Source organism: Melanostigma gelatinosum, assembly GCF_949748355.1.
Source record: "Melanostigma gelatinosum genome assembly, chromosome: 13".
Lineage (NCBI taxonomy): Eukaryota > Metazoa > Chordata > Actinopteri > Perciformes > Zoarcidae > Melanostigma > Melanostigma gelatinosum.
The window spans coordinates 2,363,919-2,380,139 of NC_136646.1; the positions used below are offsets into that span (position 1 = coordinate 2,363,919).

A 16,221-nucleotide genomic window follows, 5' to 3' on the forward strand; every position below is an offset into this window, starting at 1 on the left:
ATTTCACGCATAATGACCTTCCATATAAGGAACGTTTCCACATTGGAATAATACAGTAGATATGCACCTTAAGTGTTTTATTAAAAAAATGTTTAAACAAGATATCACAGTCACATCACTTTACAAAACCAGTATGTCCCAGTCCTGGAAGCGATCACACATTCAATCTACATATTTAAGAGCATACAGTATTCCATATCCAACCCCAATTAAAATGCAACAATTATTACATTTGTCAATACTTTCAGCTGCAGTAGCTCTTCTGTGTAAAGTGATGATATATTTTGAAGTACCGAGAAGAGAGACATAAACAACCATAATCACATCCCTGTGCTGTCATATGCAATGTACAGAAGTGACTCCCTAGTTTAACTTAAGGTTAGGGGATGTACAAAATCACTGCTTGGCTCCATTTAAATGATCAGCCTTGGTTCCAGCAGGGAGTCCCACCGTTCTGTCACCTGTGGGAGGAAGTGAAGATAATAAGTTATTTTAACAGCGAATACGCGAAGATTCCAGAAGGATCGGCACGGATATTATTACAAGCGACTGATTATAACCTGGGCTCAGAGACAAAAGAAAGGCTTTGGCTTTAACTGCTCTTGCTGACTGACCAGTGTCACTGTAAGGGACCACACAGATCAACTTTTGTAGGCCCGCTGTTATTTGATGACATTCGAGGGTATAAGCTGGTGGACTGGGACCTGTTTGCTTGAGCGTTTGTTTTAATGAAAACGGATAAAATCATCTATTCAATTAACTTTTAAGATTTAAATCCAGGAAATTTAACAATCATCCCACTGATATTTGACTTCTGATCTTTCAACTGAAAAAACTAAAACATCTAAACTACTAAACTATTTTTGTTTTTGTATTTAAGTATACAATATGAGCATATCAATAAAAACACTGAAAGTCAAATGACTGGGTTATCGGCCTAACTCTGTCTGTACTATACATGATGACTTCTAGTGACAGAAATTAGATCAGTCCTCATTAGCTTGGACTAGCATGGACACTCTCATCCAAAGCAATTGAGCGCATTTCACAAAAGGTTCAACTATTCCTTTAAAGGACCAGTGTTTAGGATTTACTGGCATCTAGTGGTGAAGTTGCAGACTGTAACCAACTGAAACCTTTCCCATGTGCCAAGCGTGCAGGAAAACGATGGTGGCCGCAGTGGAAAAAAGTCCCCATCTAGAGCCAGTGTTTGGTTGTGGTCCGTTCTGGGCTACTGTAGAAACATGACGATACAACATGGTGGACTCTTGAAGAGGACCCGCTCCGTACGTAGATACAAACGGCTCATTCTAAACGACCGAAAACATGACAATTCTTTTTTTCAGGTGATTGTACACTAATGAAAACAGACTTAATAATATTCTATTTCATTTCTGCCAACAGATCCACCTAAACACCCACACACTGTTCCTTGAAATTTGTTTCAGCTTACCCGAGAGTCTCTGCAAATTGCGTAATCCACGCTCTCCACTCTCACCGAGCCATCCGGGTTCTCATAGACCAGGTCGAACTTGCCAGGCTTTACAGGAGCTGTGGGAGAAGCGGCGGGTTACGAGTGATCACAAACATGTGGCACAAGTTGGAGCATCTGCTCTGTTCCTGCCATGTTCATCACATTTTAAAAGAGCAGTGAGAACACCCTCCAACACTATATGCTGAACTTTCTGACTCTCAAAATACATTTTCCGACAAGAGTTTTGGAAGTAGCATTGATATTGTACGTGTCAGTGGTGAAATGATCCCTACCTGGAGAGCTGTTCAGTAGTTCCAGTTCAATCTGTTTGGTGGTGAGGTCAAGGCTCACGATCTTCCCCTCCTAAAAAAATGCACAGCGTCAGTGGTGTTGTGACTCTCCAGTATGAATGAACAGCTCATTATTGCCGGAGGTCAAGAATGATGTCACTCACCTTATATTCGGATACCTCTGGTGTATAGTTCTCACTTAGCTCCAGTAACTGTGAGCACACAAACAGGAATTAGGAAATTAAGTTTACAAATAGTCTTAAAGTTCAGTGTCTTACTTTCACTAAAGGTCGTGCACCGAGTAGGGTTGGGTAACGAAAAGCGGTGCCAATATTTATTGGCCGTATAGGTGCCGGTTCCTATACGACCGGTATCTACCGGACCGAAACGCAAAGCAGATTTCGGTGCTTCCTTCCGGTGCCTGTGCCGATTGAAATACTGTTTTTACACTACTCTGATGAATTGGCGCATTACCGCCACCAACTGGTGTTAGATCCGGGGGTTTTCCTTGGCCCGATACGGGACTACTTATTGACTCAGCTCTCTATTAAAACATTGACAAGCTGGTGTTTTTTCGAGGAACGCCTGGCTCTGCTAACTACCGTTACTCCTGACGTCTCCCCCTGCGTCCTCCGGTAACCACGCACTCGGCTGAGGGGCCACCCTACCCCGGGCACACCTACCTGTCACGTCAGTTATGGTAGCTTCCTCTTTTGGATCCGTGCTCTTGGTAAATTGCCAGGTTAGGTTTTAACGGCTTGGATTACATATAAAGCCGTAAAGGATTGTTAAGTGGATATGTCAATAGGATAACCATTCAGAACTCAGTTGTTAGACATACACACATTAACTTTTTACTATCATGAGGAACATTTACTACGTAAGCAAAATTAATGCAATTGAGAATTTTACTTTAAATGCAGGTTAGATATTTATTGCAAAATATATTTAGCAAGGGCAAAGCTTCAGCTCACATAAAATAATAATACCACACATGATTTCTTACTTTCAATTCTTTGATTATACTCATGTTTAGGTGCCGAGACCGCTCGGTTGGAGCTGGCTTTGGGTGCGGTGAAAAGTTCTTTTTTGGAGTTGTCAGGGGTGAGGGTCTGGCCAGACCCTCCTCGCTCCTGCCTGCTCGGCAAACGACATCTGTTCAGCGATCTTCGATCTTGTTAAAGTTGAGCAGGGAGGATAGGTGGTTCTTCGTCTTTCAATCTTTGCTCATAGAAGGGCCGTCTTCTTCTTTCCTCGTCTTTCTTCCTTCTCACTTGGATTTCCCCTCTTGGTTGGATCGTCCTTCTCGGTTGGTTTTCGGTCTTGCTTCTGTCGCCTTTCTTTTCTTCATTCTTTGTTCACAAAGGGCCATCTTCTTCTTTCTTTTCTTCATTCTTGAGCAGAGACGAAGTCCACCGCTGCGTCTGTAGAGCGAAGTCCAGGGTCCTCTCAGGTGGAGCACTCGAATGGCTCTTACGACGTTATCCTCGCGTCTTTTAGAGTCTCCCTTCTTTTATAACACCTTTGGGTTATCTTGACCCCCCTCCCCTTCTCACTCGGCACCTGATCCATTCCTCATCATAATGTGTGTGCGCTTGTGCTGTGGACGTGTGGAAATCACCTTGCCTTCCGTTAGGCCTGATTTTGCAATCCTAACGTCTCTGCATTCTTACACACACACACATTTCTAAGTCAGACTGGTTATCTTAATCACAGTTACAGTTGTTATAATCAGTTAGTTGTTAATCACTTTATTTAGCACACGCTTGCTTATAAAATAATCATTGATTTCATCCTTTAACTCTTAATTTTACGCTTTGTGTCCCTTTAACCTAATTTACAGGCCTACCATGTATTCCTCTTTTAAGGCTGGTCCTGGGATCTCAACTCTTTTTGACACTGGTAAAATAAAATAAGTCATGAGACGTGTTGTATTTTGCCAGAGAAGGCAAATATGCTCATATTTCTGCAAAATAATTGCTGAAGTTTGAAGCTGTAGTGTGTGTACAGAGTGTGTGTGTGTGTTTTGTATTTATTTATATTCATAGTATACTTTAAACAGTTAATATATTGATAAATTTGAAGAAAAATCTGTCCAGGCACCGTTATCGTTTTTAAAAGTTTTAAAAGTATCGTTTAACACCGGTATCGGAAAAAACCCAAACGATACCCATCCCTAGCACCGAGTGATTTCAAACCACTGCTTTTCCTTTATTGGAGGACAGATCATAAATATGCTTGCTTACTGGCAGTAATCACATTTAATGTGAAAAGAATAGTTCCCGTTCAAAGAGCAGTAGACTTACTGGTAATTAGGACAGTGTCTAAATGTAAAATTCATGCACGCATATCATCCTAGAAGCTTCGGGATTAGTTGGTGAACTGCTTTAGCTACGTGAGCTTTGTGCTAATGCGCTAGCCAGCCGGGAACACGCTAGGTGCTTGTCACAACACCTCTTAGAGCTTTGTCCTATTTTTTCTCTGCGGTTGTTGGATTTTCCAAAAATATATAAAGCAACCCGTTACATTAATAAAAGAAAATTTGGAGAGAAACAAAATGCTATCGGTCAAATTTTTTTGTGCATTGTCTCTTTTTGGCAAATGAATTAAAGCTAAAAACAGACTAGCATGTAGGCGTGCAGCGTCAATAACAGAGCAGATACACTGTGGTGAATAAAGACTAGACTTACCTTGAAGGCAATCTTCTGCCCCACCTGTGGAGGGGCGGCTAGCAGGGGCATGGAGCTGTAGTCCGGTTTGGGGGCATCTTTTGCTCCGTTCTGCGTACAAGAACCCGAGAGATTATTGCTGCTTTGTCACACTCAGTATTAATGGACGGCTAATGCAACGACCGTTGTGTCCGTTTCCACGGACACAACAGATGATGATAATGTGATGTGACAGAGGCAACGCCATTCTCACATTTCATTTATGGAATCAGCCCTTTGCTAGGGTCAGTCAATTAAAACATCTGAACCGAGCAGGTGTTGAAATCAAAACAGATAGCGTCCTATGGTACAGATACATGCAGACAGACCTGGAGGACCACGGACAAGTTGGTCAGCTGATCAGTCCGGCAGGACGGCTCTTCGGCTCTGTCGTAGCTGAACCCAAAGCTGCCGCCGCCGCGCCCTCTGACAGCCCCACTGCCGCGCCCCCGTCCCCCTTCCTCTCTGCGCCCACCTTGTCCTCGGCCGAGGCCCGGCTGGCCGCGGCCCGCGCCGAGGCCCGGCTGCACCGGCCGCCGGATGACCAGCTTGATCTCCTCCTCGCTGTCCGAGTCAGAGTTAACGCGAGGGGGCGCCGCTACGCTCGCAGCTTGTCTCTGAGCGCCGTTTGCGGACCGCAGGGCTGGACTAGCCTGCTGAGATTTGGAGTTTTTACTCCCTTTGGGGAGTGTGGAGGTGGTCTTTGGCGGGCTTTTTACAATGGTGGCCTCATCGTCTGAGGCTTCAGAGGAGGATGATGAAGGAGGGCGGGACTTTGTCTGGGTGGTCGGAGGCGTCTTGGAGGCAGCGGGGGCGGAGGACGTTGTTTTGGGTGCTGGTTTTTGGGCAGCTGGCCTTTTGGGAGCTTTGTCCTCCTCGCTACTGGAATCTGAAGAGGAGACCTTCTGTGGTTTTGATTGTGCCACTGGGGGCTTCTTGGGGATTTTAACTGGGCTTTTCTTGGTAGAAGCAGCTGGTTTGGGGATGTCAGTCGGGCCTTTTTCCTCTGCCTTCTTTCTTTTCTTCTTCTTCTTCTTCTTTCCTTGTGTTTTATTATTCCTCTCATCAGCTGAAGCCTGACTGGTATCCCTCCCCACCGTCTCTACGCTCTCTACGCTTCTCTTTTTCCTCCTTTTTTTGATCACTACATTTTCTCCCGGCCCGTCGTCCTCTGCGGGTCTCTCTCTCTTTCTGCTGTTTTCACTGGAAGCATCTGGACCGCTGCTGTGCCCGTTCACCTGGGCCAGACAGTCCACCTTCACCCTGGAAAACGAAGAATCAGAATCAGAGACGGTCTATTGCCAAGTACGTTACACATACAAGGAATTTGGCTCGTGATTGGTGCATGACAATAAACAGTGCGATGGTAAAAGACATCATTTCAAAATCTACAATCTTTCTTGCCCGCCTCAGGGTCCTGGAGGAGAACAGGTCGTGGAGAGACGGCAGATTGCAGCCAAAGGCCCAATCCCAATGTCCCCCCCTTAAGGCCTCAAACCCTGAACCCTCAAGGATTTACTGACGTCAACCGGTAGATGGTTGAGTGTGAGAGACTGTGAGGGCTTGAAATGGCGTAAATATGAATGGGCAGCACTTTGCTGCCACATATCACATTTCCATGACAACATCAAACAATTTGATGTATAATTGTGGGTATTTATTTTATATTTTTTACTCTGTGATTTGAACGTCTCCCAGGTTCTTTCCTCACAAGATGAGGTAACTTCATATAATCTATTTACTTGTTTTTGTCAAAACAGCTTCAATGACAAAATCAAATATTTGATGAATAAATAAATATCTTCTGATTTCGTTTTGTGTTCCATCTTTAACCCTTAATGTTTCAGAGTAAATGTAATATTCCAGGCTGAACACTTGTGAGCCGTCCTCTTTTTTACGTCTCCATGCTACTACTACTCGTTACCCCGTGTTTAACGTCACATGCAATGAATTGTGGGTAATTCTCTTTGGCAAAGTCTGCATCTGATGCTGACTTAAGGAAAGGGTTCATAAAGGGCTCAAAATGTCTGAGAGTCCTCAAAGATTTGACAGTAGAACTAAACCCTCACGGCCTTTGCGGGAGCGTGCCTCAAAGTGTGGCGAATAATATGCTGCAGTCTGCCCTTGTCCTCGGCAGACGTAATGAGGAGCAGAGCATGGACTCAATGACGGCTGTGTAGAAGTGCACCATCATTGTCTTTGATAGGTTGAACTTCTTCAGCTGCCTCAGAAAGTACATCCTCTGCTGAGCCTTCTTTGTGATGGGACTGATGTTGGTGACGGTAACCTTGAGTTAAGACTTCTGTTGTCAAAATATCAGATTATATCAAGAGGCACGGACGTAGAAAAATAAATACAAACGCATTGAAGTTAGTTTAAGGCTGGGGGGGGGGGGCAAACAACGGGCCGTTTTTTAAATGGGATGCTGAGATTTTTTTAAATAAACTAGAATATAGCTTGATCATATTTCTAATAAACTGTACCGCATGAACGTTGCACATCCTAGTTCAAAACACTAGATGTTGAATACATTTTAGTGAAATTATCTCCGTCTTAACATCTTTGCACAGAAACCAATATTCAACCATTTCTGCCTGTTCTGTTTGTTACATGTTAATATTAGACTTGTAGATTAACATTTGCATTGTAATCTTTTTTTAACCCAAAATTTGGCTTTTTTTAAAACTTTTTCTTATTTCCAGATTTACACATATATCTTAAATTGGCTTTTAGGCCACGCACAGTATTAAGAGTTTAAAAGTATTGAATTTATTTAAATTGTTGCGTCGTTGTTTTGATAGAAAATGAATTTTCTGAGGCCCATGTGGTTTTGTGGTTTAGAAACAGATTATTTTTGCAGTGCAACTGGTTGAAAACTACACATTCACTCCTGTATATATATATATATATATATATATATATATATATATATATATATATATATATATATATATATATATATATATATATATATATATCCCACAATTTAAAAGGTTTGGCCACCCCTGATTTAAGGCAGGCTATTCAAAAACTATCGATGGCTCTGCTTTGACCTAGATTTTCAAAATTAAACATGACCCAGGCATAATTTGCAACCAACAATTGAACTGGGGCTTCTCCCAGTCATCTCCCTGAATAAGAAAGGATGCTCCATGCTTGTCTTTGCCTTGGCGGCCCCCCACATCTTCAGGTGCCTGTAAGAGCTGACCTGAGAACCGCAAAGGTCACAGCCGGGTAAATTATGACAGTAGAAGCACGCGCACCTGACGCTGTCGTTGTCCCGCACCACGTACACGCTCTCCGTGTGCGGTAGGTAGCAGTCTTCCACGAAGAGTCTGAGGATGCTTCCGCGGCCAAACTCAAACTTCTCTCTGATGACGCTCTCCAGGTCCGCCACCACGCGACACGTGTTCAGGTCCACGAGCAGCCAGCACATGCGGCAGTCGACGACGGCCGGCGGCGGGTAGTCAAAGTGTAAGCGCACGCGGATGAATTTGTTACCATGGGAAGCCATGCCAAACGCCGAACTCACTCCAAAACACCGCCACTCGTGTTCCGCCTGTAACAGGGATGGTATTTCCGATCGGGATTTTCAGGATAAGAGTGTCCATTCGTCGATAGTGTCATTAAAACGTTTCACCTTCCAGAAAAGGGTTTTTTATTGGCATCTCTTTCACATTTACTAACGTTACGGTGTATAAGAAAGTGATGAAGTGGTTAATTGCTATTTTTTAATACATTGTGCTGGATGAATGAACTCAACCAAAGATAATCTCCATCAAAATAATGCATCAACAATAATAAAAATAATAAAGCTAAAGCTTTATAGACGATCATAATAGACGATGACTGAAATGCCCCGAATTTATAATGCAATGTTTGCTGAAAATCGTGATCGGCTAATACAATGGCATATTCTGAAGTATGATTTGAACAAATTAATTACATATAATTTGTATTTTTGTAACACATACAAGTATAAGAAATTACATGTATTTGTCAATGGTTATTATTTTGGTGACTTAGAAATCGAATTACCTGTGTATAGCACTTTATTTTGAAGGACCAACGTTAAATCGGAAGTCAGGGGTTACTCGTGATGAGAGCCAGTGCCCTGTCTAAAGCCAACTCTTTCACAACACTGCCCTCTGGCGTGGAGGCAGATTGACAGGTTCGATACAAAAGACAACACGCTGAGTGCAATGCATCAAGGGAAGTCTTGTTCATAAGAAACGTCTTTTCTGGTAGCTAGCTTGAGGTAAAAAAAATCTACCTATCTATCTAGTTTATCTGGCAACACCAAAAGTATTATCCCTCAACTGAAGCGGACTTGCGTCCCTCTTCCCTAAAATAATTATTGTCTCTATCACCTTCAATTTGCATTCAACTTATGTATTTATAAGTTTAAATTAATCTTTTACACACATTTACCCAGTATATCCGGTCCCTACCCATAGTTCATAGCAACATAGGTACATTTGAGAGAGAGAGGGAAAAAAATACGTGTGTCAGCTGTGGTCATGTGATTTCTTCTCGCAATAAAGCCGTACAGAGCAGAACCGACACAAACTCACGCTTCAACGATGAGCCGGCCAGCAGCAGCAGCAGCAGCCTGGAGTTTGTTGTTTCTCCTGGCTTTCGTCGCCACTACAGGTATGATTATGGTCTGTATGAAGAGCCTCTACAAGTCTAGCCGACTAAAGTCAGACGTGACGAGTGAACTCCTCCACTCAGCTGGTTGTAAAGCGAAAGCAACGGCTGCTAAACGCTTTTAACTTTGACATATCTCCTTACGCCTTGTATTTGTTTATTAAACGATGTAAGTAATACGGTAACTTGAACACCAATGTTAAAAACTGTGGGTGTCATTGACTCCCGCGTGCAGGGCTCCCCAGTTGTCCCCCGACCGGCAAAGAAGCCTGGAACTATGTGGAAGTGAGGGACGGGGCCCACATGTTCTGGTGGCTCTACTATGCTGACAGCCAGGATCTGCCTCTGGTTATGTGGCTGCAGGTAGGACACGACCTGGTCCACTCATCACTGCTGATACACGCACACACACCTAGGTTTAACTGATTCACAAGTCGCGTGCTCCTTTCCAAAGCATCTTGTATGGTCTTTGATGTCTGGTTGTGTCCCCCCCATGCATTAGAAAGCAGAGACTGACCTGTATAATGTTGTAAATCCTCTGTATGCCTGTATTCTTGTAAAGGTGATGTCATTGCTGTGTGAGCAGTTTACAGAGGTCTTATGTTACGACCCTGGGGCCCCTTGGTGCACTGGGGAAAAGCAATCTTAACAACAAAAAAGATGCTATTGAGTTGCATTCTGGGAAATGTATTTCTCTGAAGCACATAGCAGGTTTTCTGATATATGTGTCTTGGGTTTTTCTGCTCCCTTGATTTTTGGACAAATGCAAACTGGAGCGGGTTTTAAGTCTATGCTAGTTGATTTCTCTATGGAAGTAAAAAGCTGCGTCAGCTGGTTGAAAATGACTACAGAACTAGTGACTGAATGAGCAATCTCAGTGCTGCTTCTATTTTCATGTGCCGAGGAGGAACTGACTAATCACGTTAGATGTTTATAACTGTACTGTAAGGAGCCAAAACCAGCCGCCTGGCTAGAAGATTGTCATCTGTGCTGTGGATGATATAGTTGTATCTCTCTAATACTATATTAATATAATTGTTTTATTTAATATATTCTTCAGTAAATCTGAAATAGTAGGTCATTAAAAGTACATATTAAACAGCCCGTCTGCTGTTGGAGCGTGATGAGGATGGTTTCTCGTGTGTGTCTTCAGGGTGGACCAGGAGGATCAGGAAGTGGCTTTGGGAACTTTGCGGAGATCGGACCTTTGGACGGGGACCTGAAGCCCAGAAAGACAAGCTGGGTAAGAGAGGTTGCAGCTTAAGATTCCGAAGGAATCTTCGTCTTTGTGTCCGAGCAGCTGCTTAGCGGTCAGGAAAACGCTGCTTCGGCGCACCACAGAGCTTAAAATGTGTTAAGTTCTAGAATGTGTTCAGTTGAGTCATTGTGTCACTGAGGCTAAAAAGAGATGTCACAATCCTAGAACCACTGAGGTGTCCGCAGGGAGGGTATCATAGTAGCCCACTGAAAGGGTGAGAGTTACAATTCCACAATTATTGAAAAGCTCTTGAATAAAAAGACCATAAGCGTACGCTTTCTATTGTATATCCATTCGAGGGTAACCAAAGAGCACCTGAGCGGACACATCCCTTTTTATTTCTAGCGTCACCTTTATGTAACTCAATATCGCAGCTCCAGTTACACTGCACAGCATGTCATACCCTCGTAGGTCATCACTGTGTCCCAGCCGTCAATTAATAGCCCTGCATTGTGTTGCAATCCTCTACCAGTGGGTCGCAGAGTGACATCTAGTGGGCCGCAGTGGTACTGGCAAGTAGTTAAGTTAAATTACATTTTTAGGTAATTTACAAAGCTAGTCTTATTAATTATGTATTTATTTACAGCCCAGTTTCTTTTTTTCCATTTATACAGGAAGGTGTTCCTTGGCAGTTTGTACCACTCGGAAGTGGGCCTTAAAGTTCTGGCCGGTTAAAATTGGGGAAACCAGCAGGAGTATGCTAGATTCAGAAATGTTTTTGAAAAACCCTCGCTTCGGGATGGAAACTCTTTTACAATGAGCAAGTAGCTAGCAACACTAGCTCCGACAGTCACTAAATCTAGCCAGATAGTCAACAACACTGAAACCCGCCCCCTCAGGTCTTCTCCAAAGCCACTCTCACAAAAAGTCATCATTAATGGCGAACATGACTATTGTTTCTACTTGCAGCACATTACAGTCCTGCGACAGCCACAGATATTTGTCTTTCATTTGTCAGAGTACTTGATCTATTGATTTTGGGACAATTCGTTTATTTTAGTCTCAATTGATCAAGATTTATTTTGCAGATTTTCATCTTTCTTTTCTTTCTTTTTTTCATGCTGAGACTTGTATCTGAGAAACATGTCAGCACATCTCTGCTAAACAAGATTAAATGTGGCTCATTTGTGGAGAAACTCGTACGACAATTATTACGAGTATGAGTTTAAGTCGACTAATAATTTCTTTAGTCGAGGACAGCCCTAGTTTAAATGGAGGTAAACATGCTGATGTATGTTGCGTGTGTTTGCTGTTTCAGGTGCAGGCAGCCAGTGTGTTGTTCGTAGACAACCCCGTGGGCACCGGCTTCAGCTACACCGACAGGCCGGACGGCTATGCCACCGATGTGGCCACGGTGGCCTCCGACATGCTGGTGCTGCTCCAGCACTTCTTTACAGAGAGGGCAGAGTTCCAGGTATGTCTACTGCACTTTGCGCCACTCGGGCAGGATATCATAATACTACTCTACAAAGAAACGCGCGTCCCAAAGAACATGTTTGCTCTGCTTTATTTGAAAGCCGAAGCACCCAAACTAGTTTGAATGCTCCCAAACATGCAGATTGAATTGCCCAAACTTTTCAAAACGGCCATTTTTGGAGGGACATAAGATATATTTTGTTATCTGTCGGATAAATTAAATGGAATATAGAAAATGTATAAAAGCGGGTTATTGTAATATTGGATATAACCAGCAACAACAACCTGGCTAGGCTGCATATGTTTGCTAGCTAAGTTTGAATTTTTTTTTACATTTATTTAAGCAAGAATAACCCCAGACAGGACTGAAAAACATTACAAGCTGTGAATGACATCATTCACAGTGAGAGTTAAGAAGTAGCAGCTAAAAAGTTAGCTTACTGATCTCGCCCTGCTAGCTAAGTATAGCCTGTAAGCCTTTGTTTGCTAGAAGAGTAAAACTGTTAGAGATACTTCACCCCTCAAATGACCATTTGTACCGTGAGGCATGCGAGGAAAATAGTTTTCCTCAAGAATTGAAGGAAACGCAGGGCGTGTGATGGATAAACAGTCATTTGGGCGGTGAAGTATTCCTTGTTATATCCTGCTGCTTATTGTGTATGAGTGCAGCCTTGGCTTTAAAAAAAAAAAAAAAATTCTGTTCCATTAACATCTTGTCCTTCTGCGCAGAGCGTCCCCTTCTACATCTTCTCCGAGTCATATGGAGGGAAGATGGCGGCCGCTATCTCCTTGGAACTCACCAAGGTGAGTTCACAGCACAGTATCACTTCTCTTAACCAACATTTTCCTCATTTTTCAGGCCTGTGACATGTGAGCTCACTGACATTGGAAAGTCCCCATGTCAAACAACTGTCATGTGATGGATGAGAAGGCAATACAAACCTGACAGTGTAGTGGCGTTCTTCTTTTCTGGAGAAGTGAAAGTGATCAACTTCAATGTTATGCTTTGTAGTAGTGTAAACATTTTTAGTTGTGTCTTAGAAGAAGATTGGAACAATCCACTGCAACCAAAATGTTCTGAGCTTGATCGGGGGCTTTCTTGATTGTAGTTTGCTACTGGTGTTTATAGCTCCTATTGAAATTGGTGTTTTGTCTCTCCAGGCCATTGCACAAGGGACGGTGAAATGCAACTTTGCTGGTGTGGCACTTGGGGACTCTTGGATTTCCCCACTGGGTCAGTATCCGTCACAAACCTCGTCAAAAACAACCCCAACTGGAAATACTTTTACATTACTCGACGGCAGTAAAACCTGATGTTTTTGTGCCGACAATAATGAACATGTTGTAGAATACGCTCGCGGTCTAATATTTGCCCAGAGCAAAAGGAAAATGAAACTAGATTTTTAAAGGGAGTTTGGTGAATTTCTCAGCAGGAGTTTATTGTAGTTATTACGTATAATATCCAATCACATATCAACATGAAGAAGGTTAAATACATTAAGGGTTTCTTTTTATGGGATTTTGTGAAAAAAATAACCAGACTGCTTCATCCACAGACTCTGTGATGACCTGGGGGCCGTACCTCTACACTACTGTGAGTAACGAACTAAAGTTTCTATTAAAGATGTCTGAAGCCGATCTGCTGAGTTTCCACCTGATCGTGGCCTCTCTGCTGTGCAGTCACTGCTGGATGATTACGGCCTGAAGGACGTCAGCAGTGCGGCGGAGGCGGTGAAGCAGGCGGTGGAGCAGCAGCAGTTTCAGAAAGCCACCGAGCTGTGGTCTGTGGTTGAGACGGTGGTGGAGCAGGTTGGTGCCACACAGGAGGATCTGTCGGGGTCGCTTCTTCATATTCTGAGCTTTTTGTATTGTATAAGACTAGTTATGTCAACTTATTAGAGACATTAGGACTACCCCTCTTTCTAAGTGTATTTCATACATAGGATGTCAAATGCAGTATACGAAAAAAATGATTTTCTGGCTATTCTGACCCACAATCCCTTTGAGCAGCAGCAAGAGGGTCAAAGTTCAAGGTGCCATGTTATGAGGAAGTAGGACATCCCAGTTGAATGCAAACCACATGCAACAGTACATGCTCTGTAAGGGCAGCTGCAGTATGCACTAAAAGTAAAAAACACGGCTAAAGACAGCAGCTGCTTAGCTTTATGTCTTTTTTTTTTACTTCAGTTCTTGGTCAAAAAAACCCAAACAGGATAAAGTGTTTTAGAGGTGCTAGAAAGTTGATTTAGTTATTTTTTGGTGAGAGCTAGGTTAGCTGTTTATGCTAAGCTTACCGTCTCCTGGCTTCAGCATCATATTTACCGTACATAAATTTGTTTTGAATAATTTATTTTATTGTCATTTGCACCAATTATCAACTTGATACTTTCCGGTAAGTCTGTATATTTAACATATTTAAGTTACATTGTAACTAAATCTGTTGCTATGAGGTTTTACATTTAGACACATTGCTGGCCACAATGGAACCACAGAAATAAAGCCCCCCCCCCCAGGTCAACTAATAGCCAATATTGTTTTTGCGCCGAAAGTAATTTTCTCCATATTGCGTATTTAAAGTGTGATTTCCTTGCTGTGTGCATGGTTCATAGGGTTTGATGTGGTTTTGTATTGGTTTTCACCTCAGAACACCAATGGAGTGAACTTCTACAACATCCTCACCCAGGAGCCGGCTGAGAGACGCGCCTCTGTGGCAGGAGAAGACTTTATCTGTAAGTGATCGCATTGACTCGGCAATTTAAAAAAATAAAAATAAAAATAATAGCTGATTCGGTGACGTGAAATGTTTCATAACAAGAATCTAAATGTTAATTATTTAAAGAGGGTTAATGCAAATTTTTCCATTTTCACTTAAATGTTGTGTCTCCACCAGCTCTGCAGACGCGTCGCCATATTCGACCGCTCCACGGCCAATCGCTGAGCGAGCTGATGAATGGACCAATCAGGAAGAAGCTGGGCATCATCCCCAAGAATGTCACCTGGGGAGGTACTGTATCTCTGCATTGGATTTTGTCCCTAGAAATCTTTTCCTTGTCGTCTTTTATATGCTTGTCCTTCTGTTGGTGTCCAGGCCAGGCAGGGGACGTGTTCAGCAACATGGCAGGTGACTTTATGAGGCCTGTGGTGGAAGTGGTCGACCAGCTGCTGACCGCCGGAGTAAACGTCACCGTCTACAACGGACAGTTGGATCTCATAGTGGACACCATGGGTAACGTACTCTGTGTATTACCTCCTGTTCAGCTCTAGCAGCAGTGGTGTAAACCCATGCTGTGGAAAAGAGAGCTGTGCCACATGGGGTCTCTGCTTCCTGTCATAGGTCAGGAGCTGTGGGTGAAGAGGCTGAAGTGGGAGGGGCTACCTGGGTTTAATGGGCTGAGGTGGACCCCCCTGGATGACCCCACCTCCCCGGGCGTTACCGGAGCTTTCTGCAAGACTTATAAGAACTTCGCCTTCTACTGGATCCTCAGAGCCGGTCACATGGTAAGAGACAGATACACCCGCTGTGGCATTGCCTTTTATTATTCTCATGTCTGCCGTGTTTGTAATTGCTGCTATATTAATAACCCATTATTATTATCGACCACACAATGTTTATTAACCGATTAAGCCAACAATTTAGCGTTAAATTCTGGCGGCAACATCCGGTTCTGAAACGGGAAGCCATTGCCGAAGTACGTTAAACTTTCATTCTCTCTAATGGCCATCAGGGGGCGTCTCATCTGGTTGCCAAAAGAAGTGATTGTATAGAAGTCTGAGAAAATGACTTCTCTCATGATTTATTACCTCAGTAACATGAGTTTATGGTCTCAATCTCTAGTTTCAAGTCTTCAATACAGCATGATTTGATACAGTACAGATGATTATTTAGTAAATTATGGTCCATTGAGTCAAAGACTATAAAGAAGAGTGTGCTTTAGGGCGGGATTACCTTCTGATTGACAGGTCGCTACCATGGCGTAGTCCGGTCTGAGTCGTTTTCATCTCAGAACTGTAACCCTTTTACAGTGTTTTCAATTCATGAAAGTTAATAGTAATTTTGTTGTGGTTGCAACTCGTTCTGTCGTCACAGATTCCCTCAGACCAGGGACCGATGGCCTTGCAGATGTTGAGGATGATCACCCAGCAGGTTTGATCCACCGCCAGCTGGAATGGCTCTGACAATCACAATCATATGACCTTTTTTTAATATTCCACCATGTGCTAAACCAAAATAAATCTTGACTGCTCTGATTACAGTAATGGCCTGTGTAATTTTCAGCCATAAGAACAATAAAGGCACTTTCTTTAGTAAATGCTGCCGTGTGTTTTCTTCTGTTTTAAGACTGTTTAAAGATCCTTGTCGTTATCCTGACTACATATTAGAGAAGTGTGCTTTCCCCGAATCCTAAGTTGTTTTTTCTTTTATTC

The 16,221-nt window shown here is 43.0% G+C and overlaps 2 protein-coding genes across 3 annotated transcripts; one reads left to right on the plus strand and one right to left on the minus strand.

The window, feature by feature from the left end:
- Positions 1-62: 62 nt before the first annotated feature.
- Positions 63-8,017, minus strand: coil (coilin p80). 2 transcript variants are annotated; one of them, XM_079281038.1, is made up of 7 exons: positions 7,736-8,017; positions 4,802-5,735; positions 4,455-4,544; positions 1,929-1,976; positions 1,768-1,837; positions 1,454-1,551; positions 63-461 (listed from the first exon to the last, which is right to left on the minus strand). In XM_079281038.1, the coding sequence occupies exons 1-7, from the start codon at positions 7,984-7,986 to the stop codon at positions 414-416; spliced, it is 1,539 nt and encodes a 512-aa protein (XP_079137164.1). In that variant the 5' UTR covers positions 7,987-8,017; the 3' UTR covers positions 63-413. The 2 variants fall into 2 exon arrangements, with proteins under 2 accessions (XP_079137164.1, XP_079137165.1); XM_079281039.1 differs by lacking the exon at positions 63-461 and adding an exon at positions 1,045-1,234.
- A 923-nt stretch (positions 8,018-8,940) lies between these two features.
- scpep1 (serine carboxypeptidase 1) lies at positions 8,941-16,106 on the plus strand. The gene is made up of 13 exons (XM_079281200.1): positions 8,941-9,125; positions 9,358-9,485; positions 10,276-10,365; positions 11,639-11,794; positions 12,526-12,600; positions 12,958-13,030; positions 13,353-13,390; positions 13,477-13,605; positions 14,441-14,525; positions 14,687-14,800; positions 14,885-15,022; positions 15,131-15,294; positions 15,884-16,106. The coding sequence occupies exons 1-13, from the start codon at positions 9,056-9,058 to the stop codon at positions 15,944-15,946; spliced, it is 1,323 nt and encodes a 440-aa protein (XP_079137326.1). The 5' UTR covers positions 8,941-9,055; the 3' UTR covers positions 15,947-16,106.
- Positions 16,107-16,221: the final 115 nt, after the last annotated feature.

Excerpts from the sequence above, each read along its gene's own strand:
- coil (XM_079281038.1), bottom strand. The coding sequence starts at position 7,986 with ATGGCTTCCCATGGTAACAAATTCATCCGCGTGCGCTTACACTTTGAC. Across the intron at positions 4,545-4,801 it reads ACTTGTCCGTGGTCCTCCAG|AACGGAGCAAAAGATGCCCC; the intron begins GTCTGTCTGCAT and ends TCTTGTACGCAG. Across the intron at positions 1,977-4,454 it reads GGCAGAAGATTGCCTTCAAG|TTACTGGAGCTAAGTGAGAA; the intron begins GTAAGTCTAGTC and ends GTGTGCTCACAG.
- scpep1 (XM_079281200.1), top strand. The coding sequence starts at position 9,056 with ATGAGCCGGCCAGCAGCAGCAGCAGCAGCCTGGAGTTTGTTGTTTCTC. Across the intron at positions 9,126-9,357 it reads GGCTTTCGTCGCCACTACAG|GGCTCCCCAGTTGTCCCCCG; the intron begins GTATGATTATGG and ends TCCCGCGTGCAG. Across the intron at positions 10,366-11,638 it reads AGCCCAGAAAGACAAGCTGG|GTGCAGGCAGCCAGTGTGTT; the intron begins GTAAGAGAGGTT and ends TTGCTGTTTCAG.